The sequence below is a fragment of the Pteropus medius genome, unplaced genomic scaffold (genome assembly GCF_902729225.1).
Source record: "Pteropus medius unplaced genomic scaffold, Ma_sr-lr_union100, whole genome shotgun sequence".
In the NCBI taxonomy this organism is placed as follows: Eukaryota; Metazoa; Chordata; class Mammalia; order Chiroptera; family Pteropodidae; genus Pteropus; species Pteropus medius.
In genome coordinates this window covers 3,902,287-3,921,992 of record NW_024349225.1, presented here as the reverse complement: position 1 = coordinate 3,921,992, position 19,706 = coordinate 3,902,287, and the positions used below count along the sequence as shown (strand labels likewise).

General features: G+C 34.8%; 1 protein-coding gene across 3 annotated transcripts in view; it reads left to right on the top strand.

Annotated features, from left to right (window-relative positions):
* HMCN1 (hemicentin 1) overlaps positions 1–19,706 on the top strand; it is a 460,798-nt gene that overhangs the window by 403,680 nt on the left and 37,412 nt on the right. For all 3 annotated transcript variants that reach the window (XM_039881236.1, XM_039881237.1, XM_039881235.1), the window contains exons 81-89: positions 1,673–1,942; positions 4,159–4,349; positions 7,529–7,742; positions 9,285–9,419; positions 9,832–10,022; positions 11,619–11,700; positions 16,101–16,370; positions 16,949–17,119; positions 17,253–17,423. In XM_039881236.1, coding sequence (XP_039737170.1) covers positions 1,673–1,942; positions 4,159–4,349; positions 7,529–7,742; positions 9,285–9,419; positions 9,832–10,022; positions 11,619–11,700; positions 16,101–16,370; positions 16,949–17,119; positions 17,253–17,423 — 1,695 coding nt within the window. The remainder of the gene's footprint in view (positions 1–1,672; positions 1,943–4,158; positions 4,350–7,528; positions 7,743–9,284; positions 9,420–9,831; positions 10,023–11,618; positions 11,701–16,100; positions 16,371–16,948; positions 17,120–17,252; positions 17,424–19,706) is intronic.

Here is a 19,706-nt window from a genome sequence, read left to right as displayed (position 1 = left end):
ATGGGAGAAGTATAGTCTAAGGCATAAATCTGGAAGTATTGTCAGTGTATTTCAGTCCACAGACTGAATGAGAATTTGGACAGAAAAGAGTAAGGACAGAGCCCTGGGACATTGCATTAGGGAGGAATCCAAGAAAGGAGAGGATGCTGGGAAAAAAATACAAAAGAGAGGGCAGAAATGTCAAGGAAAACTAGATGGAGTCCAGGAGAGTAGAGTGTTTCAAGAAGTGAGTGGATAGCTTTGTTGAATGCAAGTGAGAGGTCAAGTAGGATAAGGACCAAGAAGTATTCACTGGTTTTAGCAACACAGAAGTCAGAGAAAAGAACACTTCCAGACTTGAGGGTTGTTTTTTTTTTTTTCCACTAGTTGATTTAAAATATTAATATGTGCGATTATAGGACAAAGAAAACACATTAAACAGCTAATAACACTTCAACATTCCAAAGCAACCAGAGATAATTGCATACTCTAGAGACATTAAAAATTCTGAATCCAATCTCTCCTTGTTCTGAATCCAATCTCTACTTGCAAGCACAAAGTCAACCAATTAATTTTGGTTGATATAAATAACTTTAACAGGCATATTCATATTTTTGTCACAATTTGTTGACTTTATTTTACTCATCACTATTAGTATACCCTAAGATTTGGTCTCCATGTAGTTGCCTATTTCTCCACAGCTTCCTCTGGAAACATAGCAGATAGCTCTAGGTTCCCGGGACTTTTCATGCACAGAGCATTACATGGGTCAGTGGAGTTCTCAAGGATGTTGTTTGTGATTCCTTTTCTTAGCATGTGGAAACAATGAATGTGGTAACAATGAATGTGGTGGCCTTGTTTTTCTCTCAGATTTTCTTGAATGGGTGGTAGATGCTTCAGAAGATTTTTTTTTTTTTGTCTGTGCACATTTAAAGTCGCATTTTTATCATCTTGGTTGTCTTCTGCACCTTGTCACTGCCTCAGGAAAGGGTTCGTCTCTGACTTCCTTTTTTACGTGCTTGTGGTTGGTTGTTCTTTCATACTTATTTAACGTCTTCAAGTCTCGATAGAATATCCAGGCGAGTGGCTAAGCAATAATCAACCTATTGTAAACACTGGGAAGAGAAATCCTTATCATAAGTTCTTCCACAGTTTTCTGAAGAAATGGGAAGGCTTTTATCTATATAAAAGCCTTCTTTTTTCATGATCCATTTATTTATTTATTCATTCATTCATTTAAAAAATACTTTATTAAATATGGCCACTGTATATGAGATATCATGCTAAGCACTGCAGAAAATGTATGAGTAGAGTATCTTTGAGTAGTTAAATAATTTCCAAACCTTGAAGGCATCTATTTTGAAAGTTTTAAGCAGCTGAAATGAATCAGACAGTACATCTATGCTTTAAAATAATGCCTCTGTCAACACACCTAAATTTTCTAGGCATGTAGTCCGTCAGGAATATATGTTTATATCTTCATTTAAAATAGATTATTGTTTACATTTGTTAGCTAGATCGAGAATAATTTTCTGAAACGAGTTCAATGAAAACAAACTATAGTGACCCTTTGAAGAGATATGTTAACGTCGGGATTTTGTTTCAATGTGACTTCACTTTGCTAGAGCAATACTGTAGTGTGTAAATGGTGCACTCCTGCTTTAAGATGAAATTCAAACTTTGTTTCTTTTAGTTCCTCCAGTCATTAGCCCCCATCCAAAGGAATATATCATTGCTGTGGATAAGCCCATCACACTACCATGTGAGGCAGATGGGCACCCACCACCTGACATTACGTGGCATAGAGATGGGCAAGCAATCATGGAATCAGTCCGCCAGCGCATCCTCAGCTCTGGGGCTCTGCAAATAGCATTTGCCCAGCCCGATAACGCGGGTCAGTACACATGCATGGCAGCTAATGTGGCAGGATCAAGCAGCACGAGCACTAAGCTCACTGTCCATGGTAAGTGGTTTGAATGTAAATTATTTCAGTCTTCTACGTTACCATGGCAAAGAGAAAAGACAATTAAGAAAAATATGACAGAAATAAAAACTATGCAAAATCAATAATTCAGAATATGGTGTGTGTGTGTGTGTGTGTGTGCGCGCACGTGCACATGCACGTGCACGCGCGTGTGCTAGAGGTATACTTGCCCCTCAAATCTGTTTTCTGTAGGCTGTATTTATTTGTGTATGCACATATGTGTGTGAGAAAGAGAGTTTATTAATATAGTCAGGATACTTAATGTGTTGCCAATAATTCCCTAATACTGTGATCATAGTGATCTATTCTTTGTCTTATGAGGAGTCCATTTGTGTTTGCGACTCTTCAGCTTTACTTCTCAAGGTGAAAGTCATCTTGGCTCAAAACTAATCACTATATGACCTACATTATGAATATAGCGTGAACCTAATGAGAATTAGAGATCTGTTTGATTCATTATTTTAAAGTAGCAAAATATTTACATGTATATTTTAACAGAAATAAATCACTTTCTTTTATTTTGTATTCAGACAGCTAACAAAATCTCTAAAGATCAGCATTGAAATAGTTTAGTGTTAATGTATGTTTTAAGACTAAAAATAGAATACCTATTAATATCAGTGGTAGAAAACAATAAGTAAATCGAACTGTTTCTAACTACTGTTTTCAGTACTATTATTAGTACTAGTAATATTAGTATTAGTAATAGTACTGTTACTCTTGTTTTAATGATGAGTTTCTGTTTTTTCAAAAATTTATGAAAGCTATTTTTTATTTTTCAGATGTGTTTGAATTTCTTGCAACCTTATAGTTACAGTAAAATTTTAAGTGGAAAAACTTCTAATTGATAAATGAATAATTTTTCCAAATAAAAAGTCACTATTTATGAATTTTCTAAATGTCTTCCCCAATTTATATCTGCTTTCTGTTAATATACTTGAACTGATCAGTATACTTGAACTAACAAATAAGGGACTAATAAATGATACTCCTTTTTTTCAAGTATTTGTAGAAAATTTACCAAAATTGACCATATACTAAACAAAAAAAAAATCATTAGGGTTTAAAAATACAGACCACAATTACTGCCCATAATGCAATAAAGCTAGAAAAGTATAATGAATGTCCAAGGAAACTAGCATAAAAGAGATAATGAAATACAGTAAAATTTAGTAAAAAATGAATATTTATGATGCACGATTCAGCAAAATAGATTATGTTTTTCATATTATCTACAATGATTATGCCTGTAATCATTCATATGTGTATATATTCCTCATATAATCATAAAAGGATGAAAAATTAGTTTACACATAGTTTGTTTTTGCTGAAATCAACTGTAGTCCTGTCGCTTAAAATGTCATTAAGATTGACCCATTTCTCACTGATATGTTTGAATAATACTGAAAGTATTTTTACTTTTTGACTCAAGTATCCTTAATACTTTAAAGCCTTTTCCTTTAGAATATCTCAGTTCTACATCCACTAAGGTATTTCTTAGTATACCAAAATATTCAATTTATCTTTATTGCCTCAATTCTAATTCAAAAAAATTTGAGGCATAGGGAATATTTGGTATCACAATGCACAGTGTTATGAAACCACTATAAAAATTTCTTCTGTGATGGTATAAAAACTGAATTAAATGCCTTAAGCTGGTTTTACTTGCATTTGTTGTAACATGTGAAATACTGCAATAAAATTTTTTTTTTTTAGCACTTTGTGATATTCAGTATGGGGTGAGTGTTTTACACTGTTTTAAACTAGCGGCTGTTATTAGTTTGTTCTCACACTATGTCTGTGATACAAATCCAGCAGTTATACAACCACAGAAGTGTTTTTGTTTTTTGTTGTTCTCGTGTGTTTGTTTTACTTCACTGCAATATGCAGAAGAAACTCAAGTAAGAAAAAGTCAGGAAGTCAGATAGAATCTAAAGATTTCCAACCCCGTTCTAAGCCATTTGCTCAGAAACTGATTGTCAGTATACTCAATAAGTTCACATTGATTAGAATTCTTGCTAGCATCAAAAATTTGGATTGCTTTTATGATAACGAACAAACATTTTAGTAGATTTTTTTTTTAGTATTTCTAGCAAAATTACCTTCAGAAGAGTCTTTTGTGTGTTAATTTTCAATCTGTATAAAGATATTGAACTCAACTTCCTGAATGACCATCGATTTTAAACTCTTCGTAGTACCACCCAGAATCCGAAGTGCGGAAGTATACTACACGGTCCATGAGAATTCACAGGCCGTCCTTCCATGTGTGGCTGATGGAATCCCCACACCAGCAATTAACTGGAAAAAAGACAGTGTCGTTTTAGCGAACTTGTTAGGAAAATACACTGTCGAACCCTATGGAGAGCTCATTCTGGAAAATGCTGTGGTAAGTATAATAGATATGAACAGATACTTTAAGCCAGATTGTTAATTTATCTTTTTACTTTAGTAACTTAGCTTGGAAATATATTCTTTAATAATGAAATAAAATTCACTCATAAATTCAGGTCACCCATTAATTTTGCACATATTTAATTTTATGTCCCAGATCTGAGACTAGTATTGAACAGACAGTAGGAACTCATAAATGGCCTCCTCCTAAAATTGTTTCTTTATTTTTGTGGAAATCTGCTTTCTCAGAAAAAATTCTAAGTGCTTGTTTACATTTAATACTTAATGAATGATTACAAGAGTGAAGATGTAAAGATGTCCAATGTATTATTAACCAAATAAAAATAGCATTTTTTAAAGTTCTTTTTGAGTTTTTAAATAACTCTTTCTAATCATCGAAAACTAAGGTCTTAGGGATCTATGCACCCTGAGGTTTTTGAATATTCTTACGTGGTACCTCACCAGTCTGTGGAATAGTAGTTATCGGAAGCATCTCAGTTTTTCAGTTGTAGTCCTCTTGAAGAGGAATATGTACCTATTCATACGTTAAATATATTATGTGTTTTGAGAGTATTGTACTTGGCACTAAATATTAACCATGATTAAAATGTGAATCAATTTCAGAGCTTTTGTGCATATCTTATTCCTCTTCATTACCCTTCAAAATGCCTAAATTTTATTATAGAATCTCAATGGACTTAATTTGAGCAGATTAATAAAAATGATTGCATTCACTTTATAGTATAATCTTAGCCATTAGCCAGACTCTTAGGATTGCCAGGTAAATAGCCCTAGTGAAATGCTATGTCACTAGACCCTAACTCCCACATGTGCCAGCAAAAAATTGTATTTCTTCAAATATAAGTTTTCATCGGTTGTAAGATGGATTATTATTTTGCATACCACCAAGAAAGAAAAAAAAATACAGATAAGCAAACTAGAGAAGGAGATTGATTAAGTTGTATTACAATTTCAGACATATTAAAAATTTTAAATGTGAATTTTCGATTGATAAAATAAGGATAAATTGTTTGTTCAAACGTGTAAACACCCTTAGTGGGGCTTATCCCTAGGTCCAGGAATGTTGAATTTGCCCCTTCAATCATTCTTACAGACCTAAAGAAATTAAACAAGAAAAAATAAAGTTTAGATTTTTAGTGGGACAATGACTCAGATACATTAAAAGAATATCAACAATAAGGTAGCTTATAAATACCAGATAAAAGATATAAACGATAAGTAGAAGGCTGTTTGTGGATAATATATACAATTCAGATTTTTATTTCATTTAATTTTTTGACCTCTATCCATTTTAATTATAATTTTTATGGTACATTTCCAAGTAATGTTTTGATCCTTCAATACAAATATAAATTTTTAATATTTTTAAGAGAGAAGAAAAAGTCCATAATATGTTCTGTATTACATTCAGAAGCATTCAGTCATTAATTCAACAAATATTTATTGACCAGCACTGATTTAGGCAGTGAGACGACATCAGGAAACAAAAGAATCAGAGATTTTTTTCTCTCATGGAATTTATTTCTAGAGGAGGGAAATAGGCGATAAAAAATAAAAACAATAATTTCAATCTGCATAAAGATATTGAACTCATAATAGTGCTGTATACAATAAGTCAGAAGAAAAGTGGTATGAAAACTAAAAGAAGAGCAGAGTAAAGGGGATCAGGAGCTGGAGGGGTACAGGTTACATTTTCAAGTAGGATGGTCAGAGTAAGTTCCCATTGGGAAGGTGACATTTGAGCAAAACTTGAAGAAAGTGAGTTAACAGAGCAAATATCTGGGGTAGGAGCATCCCAGGCAGAGGAAACAGGTAGAAAAGTGGAAACATGCCAGATGTATACGAAAAACAGGAGGCCAGTGAAAGCAAAGAAGAAAATAAAAAGAGAAAGAATGCAGTCAGAGAAAAATGGAGGCCAGATCATGTAGTGTCTTGTAGGCCATTATAACAATTTACCTTTTACTCTGAGTAAAATCAGAAGCCATTGCAAGTTTTGAGCAGATGAGCAATGTTATCTGCCTTACATTTTCATTTTTGCGATATTGCATTGGCTATTGTGATGAGAATAGACAGTAGGGAGGCAACTGAGAGAAGCAGGAGGACCTTCTTTGAAGTTAGGATTTGCTAGCTAAATTGCAAGTAGAGTATGAAAAAGAAAAGAGTAGAGGATGTCTGAGAACAAAGCCATGAACAACTAGAAGGACAAAACATCTATCAACTGAGATGATGGCTACAACTAGAAAAGGAAGGAGAAAGAGGAAATGGGGAGTTCAGTTTTACACATGAATTTAAGATGGCTTTTAGGCATCCAAGTGGAGAGTTGACATGAGAAGTTCAATGTTAGTGGAGTTTGAAGGAAAGACCTGGGCAGGAAATACTGGTACCCATCAGCATATTGATGGTATTTAAAGATATAAGACTGGATGAGATCACCAACGAATTGAATGTAGATAGAGGAAAAAAAGGTGCAAAGACTGAGACCTTGCAAAGCCTGGGTCCTTTCAAATGCCAGCATTAAGACATAATGTTGAGAGGAAGCCAGCAAAAAGTGAGAGAAAAGGAGCAACTAGTGAGGTAGGAAAAAGTGGGATTGTCCAGGAAGCCAAGTAAAGACATGGGTTCAAAGAAGAAAGTGAGTCATAATTGTGGCACATGTCACCAATACAGCTAGTAATGAGTGCCAAGAGCTGGCCATTGGGTTTAGCAAGTGAAACTTCAGAATGGCAGGTAATATTGCCCCTACGCTTGCCATTTCCTTTGATAATTTTGGTGGTCTTTGGTGCCACATTACCCAGAGAGCCAATCTTGCTGTCAAGATTCTTTCAGTCTTTAGAATGATTTGTTCTTTATTTATACATTGCAGAGCAACAGTACACTAGTTGTTTAATGAACTTCGAAATCTAAATTTTCCTGGGTTCTTATGACTATAAAATGCTGTAATTCTGTGAAATATGGGCTTTTGTTTAAACATTTGTACATTTTAAATTATGTTATACAAAAGCTAGACAGATGACTCGGACTGCAAGATGGAAATTTAAATTGTCTTTAAATAAGAGTGCTCCTTTGGGAGCCAAGCTATGCAAGTTTATGTATTTTGTGTAATATGATATAAAGTTAAGTGATTCTAAGCCCTATGATTTTTCTTTATTTAAGCCAGAGGATTCTGGCACCTATACCTGTGTTGCAAACAATGCTGCAGGTGAAGACTCACGCACTGTCAGCCTGACTGTACATGTCCTCCCCACTTTCACTGAACTTCCTGGAGATATGTCATTGAATAAAGGAGAGCGGCTACAATTAAGCTGTAAAGCCACCGGTATTCCATTGCCCAAGTTGACATGGACCTTCAACAACAATATTATCCCAGGTTGGTAATGTTAATTCTTCAGAAGAGAATAAATACACCCATCAAGAACTCCAACCCAATCTCCATTTCCTGTAGCCTTGAGAATTGATTGAAAGTGACATGAAAGTAACATGGTTGCTCTAATTTTGTAAAATGTGTACCTTTGCCTAGATTTTAACCCAGTATATATGTTCTTTTCATTCTTTTGATAGAATGAGTTGATCGTAGCACCATATGTTGAAACATATAAATAGAATTTTAACCTAAAAACAATCTCTCTCCCCCAGGAGAAGACAATATTGTGTCTTCTAAATATTGTGGCACCTAAACTTATCCCCCCTGGATCTCCTTCATCATTGGTAAATGGATTCAGGTGGCTACTGTTACAGTCCTGAAGATTCACCTAATTTTACAGAGAACTCTGCTTCTCACTGTATGCATTAACCACGTAGATCATTTATGTAGAACATTTCAGTAAACCTGTGCACTACATGTTAAGGTAGTACCTGGAACCCAGAAGCTGGGAGGACAGGTATCTCCTTATTTGTTAGGCTTTGTCATCAGCATAAAGATATTATAGTAATGAGAACGTCCTATCCCAGAATTGAGTTTGAAATCTTGCACTATTAGCATTTAATAAATGTCTTGCTAGAAAAGTAGTGATAAGCTTGAGTTTTTTTCTGTTATAAATATTTATGTTAATGACTAGAATTCATCGACTATATTACCTTAATAATAATGGTATATGTCACTAAGGAAAAATAAAGTCCAAAAAAATTAGTACTGTTTTCTGAAGGTATAGTACTAATTTAGCTACGTAAGTGTTTAAAGCTTAATTTTTTACATAATATTCAGCAGTATGAAATTGTAAAAGATAATTTGAATGGGGAAAGTATGCAAGATAAACATACCTAACATAATTAGATATTGGTTGATCTAATCATAATCTTATTTAGTATCAGTTGTTTTAGGATTAACGTAAGTTTACCTTATGCTAAATTCCAAATTTAACTTATCTCTGTAAGTATTTATATCATGACCATTTATGGAGAAGTTTAAATTATTACAGATTTAACCATGTTGTCATTACCTAGTTGTCATATGTTTCCATGACATCCCCTCTGACCTGCCAAATCAGTTGAATTATAACTGAAAAGGTTTTCATGTTTTTGATATAAATTATTTGCAAGGAAAAGCAGTGGTGGGATAAATGAAATGGAAAAATCATATTTCTAAACGAAAGATTTTTGAAACCTAGAGAGACTATGAGCCAGATTTAGGCAGCACTTTGAGATGAAAGGTATAAAATCAATCTAAAATAATTTTAAAAGATGTTTGTTTTCATTCTCTTTTCCTTTTCCTTCTGCTGTATTTCATTCTTCAGACAAGTATCTATAGACGTAGCAAAATCTGTGGAAAAGGCCCTCTTCTCCAAGGTCACGATGAGATCTCTGGTTCAATTGCTGACCAACACATAAATCTAACCTGCACCACACTGAGCTGTGATTATTTTCCTAGGTTACCGAGAGGCTTGTGTGTTGTTTCATAACTTGTTTCTCTCAGCCCACTTTGACAGTGTAAATGGACACAGTGAACTTATTATTGAAAGGGTGTCAAAAGAGGATTCGGGCACTTACGTGTGCACCGCAGAGAACAGCGTTGGTTTTGTGAAGGCAATTGGATTTGTTTATGTGAAAGGTAGGTAAAAGTGCTCTATTTTTAATTTATAATCTATTGATAATAAACGGTTTGTATTTTGCTTCCTTATTATGTATTAATATACTATAACTTTGGTTTATTGATCCATTTCGTCCTGTTTCACAGAAGTGCAAATTCATAAGAAGTAGAAAATTATGAACATTCAACTCAAAAAAAATAGGAAGCAGTAAATAAAGAGACCATTTGGCACAAAGTATAATCATCTGCCTATATTATTGAAACTGATGAAATTATCTAGTTGATTAACACGAGCAGTTCATTCTGTAAAATTCATGAGGTTCAAAAGTGGCTTTACCCTCTCCTTCTTCATTAAATAGGTCAAAGTCAAAATCACAAAAAAAAAATCACCCAAGATTCCTTTTACTCATATTTGTCTTTTGTTGTTTGCCAGAACCTCCAGTCTTCAAAGGTGATTACCCTGCTAACTGGATTGAACCCCTCGGTGGTAATGCAGTTCTGAACTGCGAGGTAAAGGGAGACCCTGCCCCAACCATCCAGTGGAGCAGAAAGGGGCTGGACATCGAAATTAACCACAGAATCCGTCAACTTGGCAATGGCTCCCTGGCCATTTATGGCACTGTAGTAAGTCACTCTGGAGTTGTCGACATGCACTTTACCTGCCACAATTAATGCCTTTCTATAGGTGTTGTGGATGGGAAAAGTTTCTCTTGCATTCTTACTTCAGTCATAAAGTTTGAATCAATGAGTTCTTATAAAAAAAAAAACTGAAACAGTGTTGGAAAAAGAAGTACGAACGATAAAATAATTTCGATGCTTTGTTCCCGATCACCGACCCATTATTTAGCATCAGTAGAAAACTTCACATCTGTTTCAGAACAAAGAAATTGAAGAATTGCAAACACAATCACAAATAAATTATAGGGTAGTTTTCACCACTAAGCCAATAGCTATATATTAGGCTTTCTAAAACCTTCAGTAATTTGGGAAAAAAGTGCTGCTTTAAGTTATTCTAATGGGGGTCAAGTGAATGAGATACTTTATCTAAAAACGTCTCAACTAGACTACATATGGGTAAATTGTTAGCCCACTGTTGAATTAATTGAAATAATGATTAAAATATACTATCTAATCCCCTAGTTAAGTGGACCATTCAGTCTTTATTCTGCTTGCTTTTATCTCACCGTTGGATGCTGTTGAGTGTCTCTTCAGTTTTGAGATGACATCGACCTTTAGCTGCTGTAACTCTGCTGTGTCTCAGCCTTCTTCATTACCCTTCCCCCCTATTCTCGGCACAAATATTACTACTTCTTAAGTTCTTGGTTCTTCTTCTAATACCAATGTTAATACTAATGCTAACTTCCTGTCACTACGCAATTTCTGATTCTTAAATATCTATCCCCAGCTCTGAAATTCTTTTAACTCCCATTTACAGTTCCCTACTAGAAATTTCAATGTGAATAGTACATTGGCACCACAATTAAACATCTGAGTCAACATCTGCCTGCCTTCTCCCCCACTCCTCTACTTCCTGCAATTCATTTTCTTTTTATTGACTTAATGTTTATCTTAATGAGGCCAGAATTCTCCTTTTCACCAGACATTTAATGAAATCTATGACTCTGATTATTCATAAATCTAGACTCATATAGTACTTATTTATACCATATACGTGTAAATTTGTGAATTATGTTCTGTGTTTTATAATTACCAATAAATTAGTTTTTCACTTTCCTTAATTTCAAGCTCTATAGATAGAGACTAAGCTTAATTTTTTTATTAAATAACCCCCATTAGAAAGAACTCAATATTTATTAATTTGTCCTGATTATTTGAATGCTCTTTTAAGATACTGTAAGAATATAATCAGCATTTTTCTTTAGTAAGATAATTTTGGTTAGATAATTATAAAAAAATATTATGTTTGCTTTGGTTACCAAGCAATTATTCCCAGAGAGCAATAAGAGGCTATTTTGAAAAATTTTGGCTGGGAATTTCTTTTTCTTCTTCTTTTTTTAAAAAAAAAAATATATATATATATATTTAAAAAAAAAATATATATATATATATATTTATGAGGTTAAATATACATAGGTTTTTCTATTTCCATTAAAATGCCTCTCAAACAGGAAATTTCATATAAACTGGCATCACGGTGACCAAAGTTATTTTCCCTGCTCTGTAAGCTCATATTTTTATAAACACTGCTTACTTCCATAGAATGAAGATGCGGGTGACTATACGTGTGTGGCTACCAACGAAGCCGGGGTGGTGGAGCGCAGCATGCGCCTGACTCTGCAGAGTAAGCTGCTTAATTAAACTCTCAGTAAACACCCGGTTTAAGGAAGGTTTCCTAAGAAAGAATGCTCATTTTCTTTAACTTTATAGCAAGTACATTCATTAATGGTAGCTTTCAGAGGGTGTCTACCATGTTCTGATGATGGTATAACTGTTATCTAGCATGAGACGGATACTGTTTTTGCACAGATATTTTTCTCTATTTCATCTAACACGTGCGGTTCTAGATTTCAGTTGCTTGTTTGTTTGCAGTGTATTCGGTCAAATACTCTTATGATTCACAGTTCATGTAAAGTACTTACAAAGATGCCATTTTATGGCACTGAAAAATATATATTAAAAATAAAGACTAATGTAAATGAACTCAAAAGTGCTCCAGGTCGATTGCTCTCAATCTTCCATGAAATAACGATGTGACCTGGGCAGGATCGTCATATTCATTATGAAGACCTCAGTATAAGCCACCGGAAGACAGAGCTTTTGTAATTAGAAAAACAGGAAAGACTCCAGTGGCCCATTGGATGCTCTCCAGAACCACCTTAGGGGTTGACCTGAGGACAATGCCATTGGGTTGAAAATTTAAGCAAACCAACTTATTTCATGAATAAGCTCGGTATTTATCGATGAATTTATATATTCTTCATTCACTGAGAAATGCTACAGACAATTTTTACTAATAACAGCTATTTGCCAAACTACCTTTCTGTAAGACTTCAACATTTGAAAAAAAATTTTAAGACTTTAACATTTGATATTTTAAAAATATCTAAGATAGTGTTTTCTCCTCCAGGTTTATTGAAGTATAATTGACAAATAAAATAGTTTATATTTAAAGTGCACAATGTGACGATTTGCTATACATATGTGTCGTGACATGATCACTACAATCAAGTTAGTTAACACACCCATCACCTTTCACCATCACCATTTGTTTTGGTTTGATTTTTTTGGTGAGAACACTTAAGATCTATGCCCTTAATAAATTTCAAGTATACAGTAGAGTATTAACTATAGTCGCCATGCTGTACATTAGATCCTCAGAACTTATTCATCTTGTAACTGAAAGTTTGCATCCTTTGACCAACATCTCCCCATTTCTCCCACCCCTCAGCCCCTGGCCACCACCAATCTACTCTTTGTTTCTATGAGTTCAGCTTTTTTTAAAAAAAAAGATTCCTCATATAAGTGATACCATATGCTATTTGTCTCTCTTGTTTATTTCAATTAATATAGTGCCCTCTGGGTCCATCCATGTTGTCTCAAATAACGAGAGTTCCTTTTTTTAGGGCTGAATAATATTCCTGTGTATACACAGACACACACACACACACACACACACACACACACACACACACACACATACCCCCCATTTTCTTTATCCATTCATCCATCAAGAGAAGCCTAGGTTGTGTCCATGTCTTGCTAAGTCTGTATTTGTCAAACTATAACCTTGTGGGATGTAATTAAGAAAAAAGGAGAATTCTAGGGTCAAATAAGTCTGAGAAAAAGTAGATTAAACAAAGTTCATTTATTTGTTAAATATACAATGAACACCCACTGTACGCCAAGCCCTAATTAGGTGTATCAAGTTTCTTTACTGCAGATCTTTTCAGAAATGTTAATCTACTGATGTAAGTTATACATCAACAAGAGGAGGATGTAATATGCCACATTTCCCAAATAAATGTTATTTCTGTGAAACGTCCCTCCCCTCTTTGTTGGGTGGATTGTAGGTAGGGCATAACATAATTAATATCTCCTGGAAAAGTGTTACGCTGACCCCACTTAAGCCAGGCTGCATTAGATCAGCTCACTTACACATAGTGACAGCAAATTCATATAAGTAAATGAGACGTGTTAAAAAAGCCAAAAATACAATTTGCTTAAAATTAAAATTAAAGCACCAGAAGCAATGTCTTCACTGAGTTAAATGCTAATATTTAACTGATCATTATGTGACTACGGGAATTAATTCAGCCTTGAAAGATGTCTATAAGGAATTTTATTGTTGAATTAATTTATGTACAACTGGAAGTGCTCAAATATGGTATCTAAATTAAGATTCTAAGTTTTATTTGACAGGTTTTTTTACCATAATTATGTGAACATGTGAGCTCATTTAGTTATTATGTTGTCATCTACTGTTGAGTGATTAATCTGAGGTATTTACTTTATCCAGCAACAGTTTATTCAATACCTAATGTAATCTGAACACTGGGAGGAAATAAAAGCTCCAGCTCTGAAAGTTCCTAGAGTGAGGTTAATATAAACATCAAGTATGAAGGCAATTGTGTAGGATGATGTGGGCGTTTTTATGAATAAAGTATTAATGACTCTCACTGAGAGTTTCAAACTTCACATGAAATAATTCCTTTTGTGAAAGACAACATGTCAGTAATACCTTCACATAAAATACTAGCGTATTGGTATCACAATAAAACACATTTTACTTCTATTTTTGTTTTATGTTCTATTATTCCAGATACATTTCTCTATTCAAAATATGCAGCCACCACCCTGAATTATCTGATATTCATTACCTCTCATTGAGCAAATCATTCCCATCTTTCAATTCAATCCTACTAAAACACTGCTTTCATCCCATGTTTTTTCAAGAATATACAAACTCCCCTTTGCTTACCTATTCAAATGTAAATCTTTCCGATTTTCTTTGAAGATGTTAACCAAATATATAAAACCTTGTATACTATAGGGCGAATCATCCTTTCAAAGCTAAATCCATCGCCATACTATCTGCTCTCCAGGTAGGCTCCCTTCTTTTATATATATATATATATATACATATATATATATATATATGTATATATATATATATATATATATGTACATATATATATATATATATATATACACATTTATATATATATATATATATATATATATACATAATCTTACCCATTTTTGAAAGCCAGTCAAGCTTCTCGTCCCCCATGAAGTCTTTCACATTCTATCTTTCTCAGTCTGTAAACCAGTATAAAGATAAACATTCTGCAGGTTTATATAACTCCTTTTACATTCTTCTCAATGACTTCACTTGAGCAGCTATCATCCACTATAGATACTATTAACCTCTCCCTCCTCTCAAAACTCCTTCCTTTGGTTGCCAGGATACTTTCTTACTGCCTCAGTGATCAGTTTTTAATATCATTTATAGCTTTGTTTTCCATCCATATCTTAAATAATGATGTTGCAATGGTTTTTGTCTGTGTCCCTCTTCCTCTTATTTTAAACTCGTTTCTGAAGCCATCTTACCTACTCATGAAAGACTCACAAATCTATAGTTCTAGCCCGTGACTTTAATCTGAGCTCTAAATATGAATATTCTCTTTCCATCTAGACATCTTTACATCAATGTCCCACAGATAACTCAAGCTCAGCAGTTCTAAATAGTTGCAAATCATCATTCCTTACCCTCCCAACAAATCTGTTATTCCTCCTGTGTTCTATTGAATTGTCCAAAATATACTGTATTGCCCAAGTCAAAACCCTGTCGTCATCAATTCCTCTCTTTGCTCCATACCATTCAATGACAAAGTCCTATCCTTCCTACTTTTTAAATAATTCTTGAATGTCTTCCTTTTCTTCTCCATTTCAAGTGACATGCTTTTGTTGGATTTATTAAGCTACTGTTGTCTATGTTTCCGTATTACCACACATTTACCTACTCTATACTAAATTTTATTATACATATTCTGTTACTTAATTCTGTAGGTGTATTATAGGACAGCTAAATAATTTGCTACTTCTCTGTCTTATCAGTGGGCCAAGAGCTCCTCGAGACTAGAAGTTATATCTGTTACCTCTGTACCCTCAGCATCTAACACAATGCCTAGCAAATAGTAGGCTCTCAATATATGTTATTTGAATAAAAGAATGGTGACCAGTAATGAAAGAATAAATTAATAATGACTCTATCTCAAAAATGTTGTAAGGGGAAGAAATTAATATTTACTGTGTAAAACACAGACAAAACCAGCAATGATAACAATAGTACTAATAATATCGTGTGCCTACCTCGTGGAAGAGCTGTGCTTGCATCATCTCAGTGGAGTCTAACAAGAATTCTCTGAATTGGCACCATTTTTAAGGATACAGGGCTCAGAGAGGTACTAAGGAGTAGAGGCAGAATTTGAATTCAGAAAACATGACTCCAGAGCCCATGCTCTGGGCTAATCTACTTACGAATTTAAAAATTTTTGACATTTACTGAACAAATCAGAGCTCTGAAAATTTTATCACTGGCAATAACTTTCTTAGTAGTTGAGAGGCTACGGTATTTTATAAACAAATTAGCCTTTTCAAATAATGTTACTGAATAATATTGATAAAAATGTTGATATAACTCCACAAAAACTAAGAACCACGATGTGCTTTTTTCCGTAGGTCCTCCCATTATCACTCTTGAGCCTGTAGAAACTGTTGTTAATGCTGGCAGCGAAGTCATATTGAATTGTCAGGCAACTGGAGAGCCTCATCCAACCGTTGTGTGGTCCCGTCAAGGGCACTCTATCCCCTGGGATGACCGAGTTAATGTGTTGCCCAACAACTCATTGTATATTGCTGCTGCTCAGAAAGACGATACATCTGAATATGAATGTGTTGCTCGCAACTTGATGGGTTCCGTCCTTGTCAGAGTGCCGGTCACAGTCCAGGGTGGGTGTGATCAGAGGGACATTCATATTAAGCATCACCTGGGACAACTCAAATCATAAAAGTTGTTAAACATCTTAGTCCGAGTCTCCTTTATCTTCAGGATACTTCTAGATGATGGAGCTAGGCCAAAAGTCTCATCAGAATTTACAGACCAAAGGGATTAAAACAATACAGATTAGAGTTGAAAAAGACCAAGTTAATAAATAATTAGAAATCCCAAATGAAATTTTTGATTGAAAAGCGAGTCAAATTTATTCTCAGAAATCGATGCATATATTTTGCTTTAAAGAATGACTTATATCCAAATGGTAAACAGTATATAACTTTCTTGGTTGCTAGCTCCTTCAGCAGCCATATCCGAGGGAGCCAGAATCGGAGCTGAGAAGTTCTAGCTAACAGAAGTTCTTCTCTCATGCTTAGATGTTAATTTTACCATAAAGGAGAACTTCCACAAGCAATTTCTCAGCAGTTATAGATTTAGCTCTAGACCCAGCGTATATCTTAAATGAAATCCGACTTGCTTTTTTTTTTTTTTTAATTTACTAAAACAGAGACAAAGTACAATGTTTTATTTGCAGTTCATGGTGGATTTTCCCAGTGGTCGGCCTGGAGATCCTGCAGTGTCACTTGTGGAAAAGGCGTCCAGAAGAGGAGCCGTCTGTGCAACAACCCTTTTCCAGCCAATGGTGGGAAGCCTTGTCCAGGGTCAGATTCCGAAGTGCGAAGCTGTCAGCATAAGCTGTGTCCAGGTACACCTCTTTATTTGACGGATAGGCGTGTGTTTAATAGATACTCACTTCCATTCCCTAACTATGAATCCTCTCAGTATTAGTCCTTTCAATTGAAATGTATCTGATGGTGTAATGTATCACCTTTGTGTAGTGGATGGCAGCTGGTCAGAGTGGAGCCCTTGGGAAGAATGCACAAGGAGCTGTGGACGCGGCAATCGAACCAGGGCCAGAACTTGCAATAATCCATCAGCTCAGCATGGCGGGCGGCCATGCGAAGGGAGTGCCGTGGGAATAATCATGTGCAACATTAGGCCCTGCCCTGGTGAGAACCCACCGATGAGTAACACTTTCATATTTTAACTCCTGTGGAGGGGTTATAATTACCTTTTCTTCCTCATGGTGAAAAGATGTTACGGCCTCTACCTTGAAATGTATTCATTCTCCATGTTCTTGCTTCTGTCTCATGGATAAATTTGTAGAGGAATGACATTAATCAGTGTTAAGTAAAATGCCTGACTTAAATGAACATGTTAAAAGGCTCCAAACTGCGGCACATTTTTAATCATGTAGAGAAAACATAAGTAATTACAAAGTCATAAAATTTTAGAGGTAACGAGGACCTTCAGGTGAGAAAAATAAAGCCTGGAGAGATTAAAAAGACGTTCCTAGAAACACACAATTAGTGAAGGCTAAAATAAAAATAGCTACCATTGACTAAACACCTATCATGTGCTAAGAACCATGCTAGGTGCTTTATATACATGTTGTTGACTTTGTGACACAACCCTATAGCACAGGTATTTTAGGATTCTTTCAAATGAAAGTGACAAATCAAACTTAAATAAACTTAAGTAGAAAACTTCTACTTTCATGTATGATTGAATCCAAGGATTTGGCCAATGTTTTTACCAGCATGTTTTCCATCTCTCATCTCTGCTTTCCTCTCTTTGGCTTTGTTCTTCTTTAAACTCTTTCCATGTGGTGGAAAAAATGACTGCTGGCAGCTACTGGCTCACAGGGGCCTTATAATCTAAGGCCTCAGAGGCAAAAAGTTCCTCTCTCTCTCAGAATCCATATCAGCCTGAGAAAGAACCCTGTTTGATTTTATTTAGATTCCATGCCCACCTCTGAACTCCAGTTCAGGAGAACGATACTTTGATAACCAGCTTAGGCAACTTACCCATTCTGTGCTCAAGGCACTGTTCTAATTGCTAGAATGAGAATGGTAAACAAACAATATCATACAGAAAAAACTCAGAGTTGAAACGATACAGCATCACAGAGAGAGACACCAAGAGTGGGATGTTGACAGACCAAAATGAGATAGTTATCCACTACATGGGGTATTGCATCCTATTGTACAGACAAGCAAACTAAAATTCAGAAAATATATGATAATTAATTCACTGAGGTTACATAGCTAGTAAAAAGTGAATCAAGGATTTGAACCCAGTCAATCTGTTCATTCCCAAGCCTATTTGCTTAGATCCTGGGTATCTCGAGTTGCATTTCCAAGCTAACATTACATTACAAACATAAAAGACTGTCATGAAATCTTAAAGAACATAAACCAAAAGCCAAAATTCTTTTTTTCTAAAAGAATTAGAAAGCTAATTATAGTAGCATAATATATCATAGTAAAAAGAGCCGGAAATACCTGATTACAGCAATCTTTGTGCAGTGTGTCAACTATGATATCTACATAATGACAATCTAAATGGTGTTTATAAATGTTCTCGATTCCTTGAATACTTCCTTCCTTTCTGGTGCAAATTGATATTTTAGGCTTACAGTGTACTTTTCCTGCCACAGTTAGACTAGTGTTTTTAAATTGCCAATCCTCCCCCTAAGAAAGACTGGTATTTTCTGGAATGGGCCATTCTGCTGCCTCTAAAGAATCATTGTCATTATGTATCTTTACAGAATACTTAAAGAATGAACATTTTTTAAAGTGTCTTTCTGAAAATCATTGAGAACTTTGAGTAAAGAATGGCCACACTAACTCATAAGTCACACATATGTCGTGTGTCCTGCACTGTTCCAAGCATCTTTCATCTATAAACTCATTATTCTTCGCCCTAATCCTAATGAGGCAGGCTCCTTTATTATCCACATATTGCAGACTATGAACTAGGCACACAGAAGCCCAGTAACTCATCTAGGATTTCAGTTACTAAGGGCAAAGGCTTTATTCGGTCTCAGGGCTCGTGGTCCAGGCTCCCTGCTCCTTAGCGCTGTGCTCTATCGCCTTTTCAGAATCAGAACTGCAACGTCGTGTAACAGCGAATTCACCTGTTACACTTTGCATTTTTTTTATACATTAATTCCTCCATAATTGTCTTCTTTGGTATTAAATACCGTGGTGTTTTAAGCCTTTTCTGGTTTATATTAGCATTCTCCCTTTTTCTTGTTATCATTCCATTAATATAGAAGAAACATTTCAACTTATAACATTTTATGTCATGAAGTTCAGTTCCGCTTAAGGTTTTCTGTATTGATTAAAAAATAAAAGATTTTCAGCTAAAAACCTCTATTTATATATAATAGAAACTATATCGATAATAAATGAATAAGCATCACCCAGTTGTAATCCTCCAATAAAAAA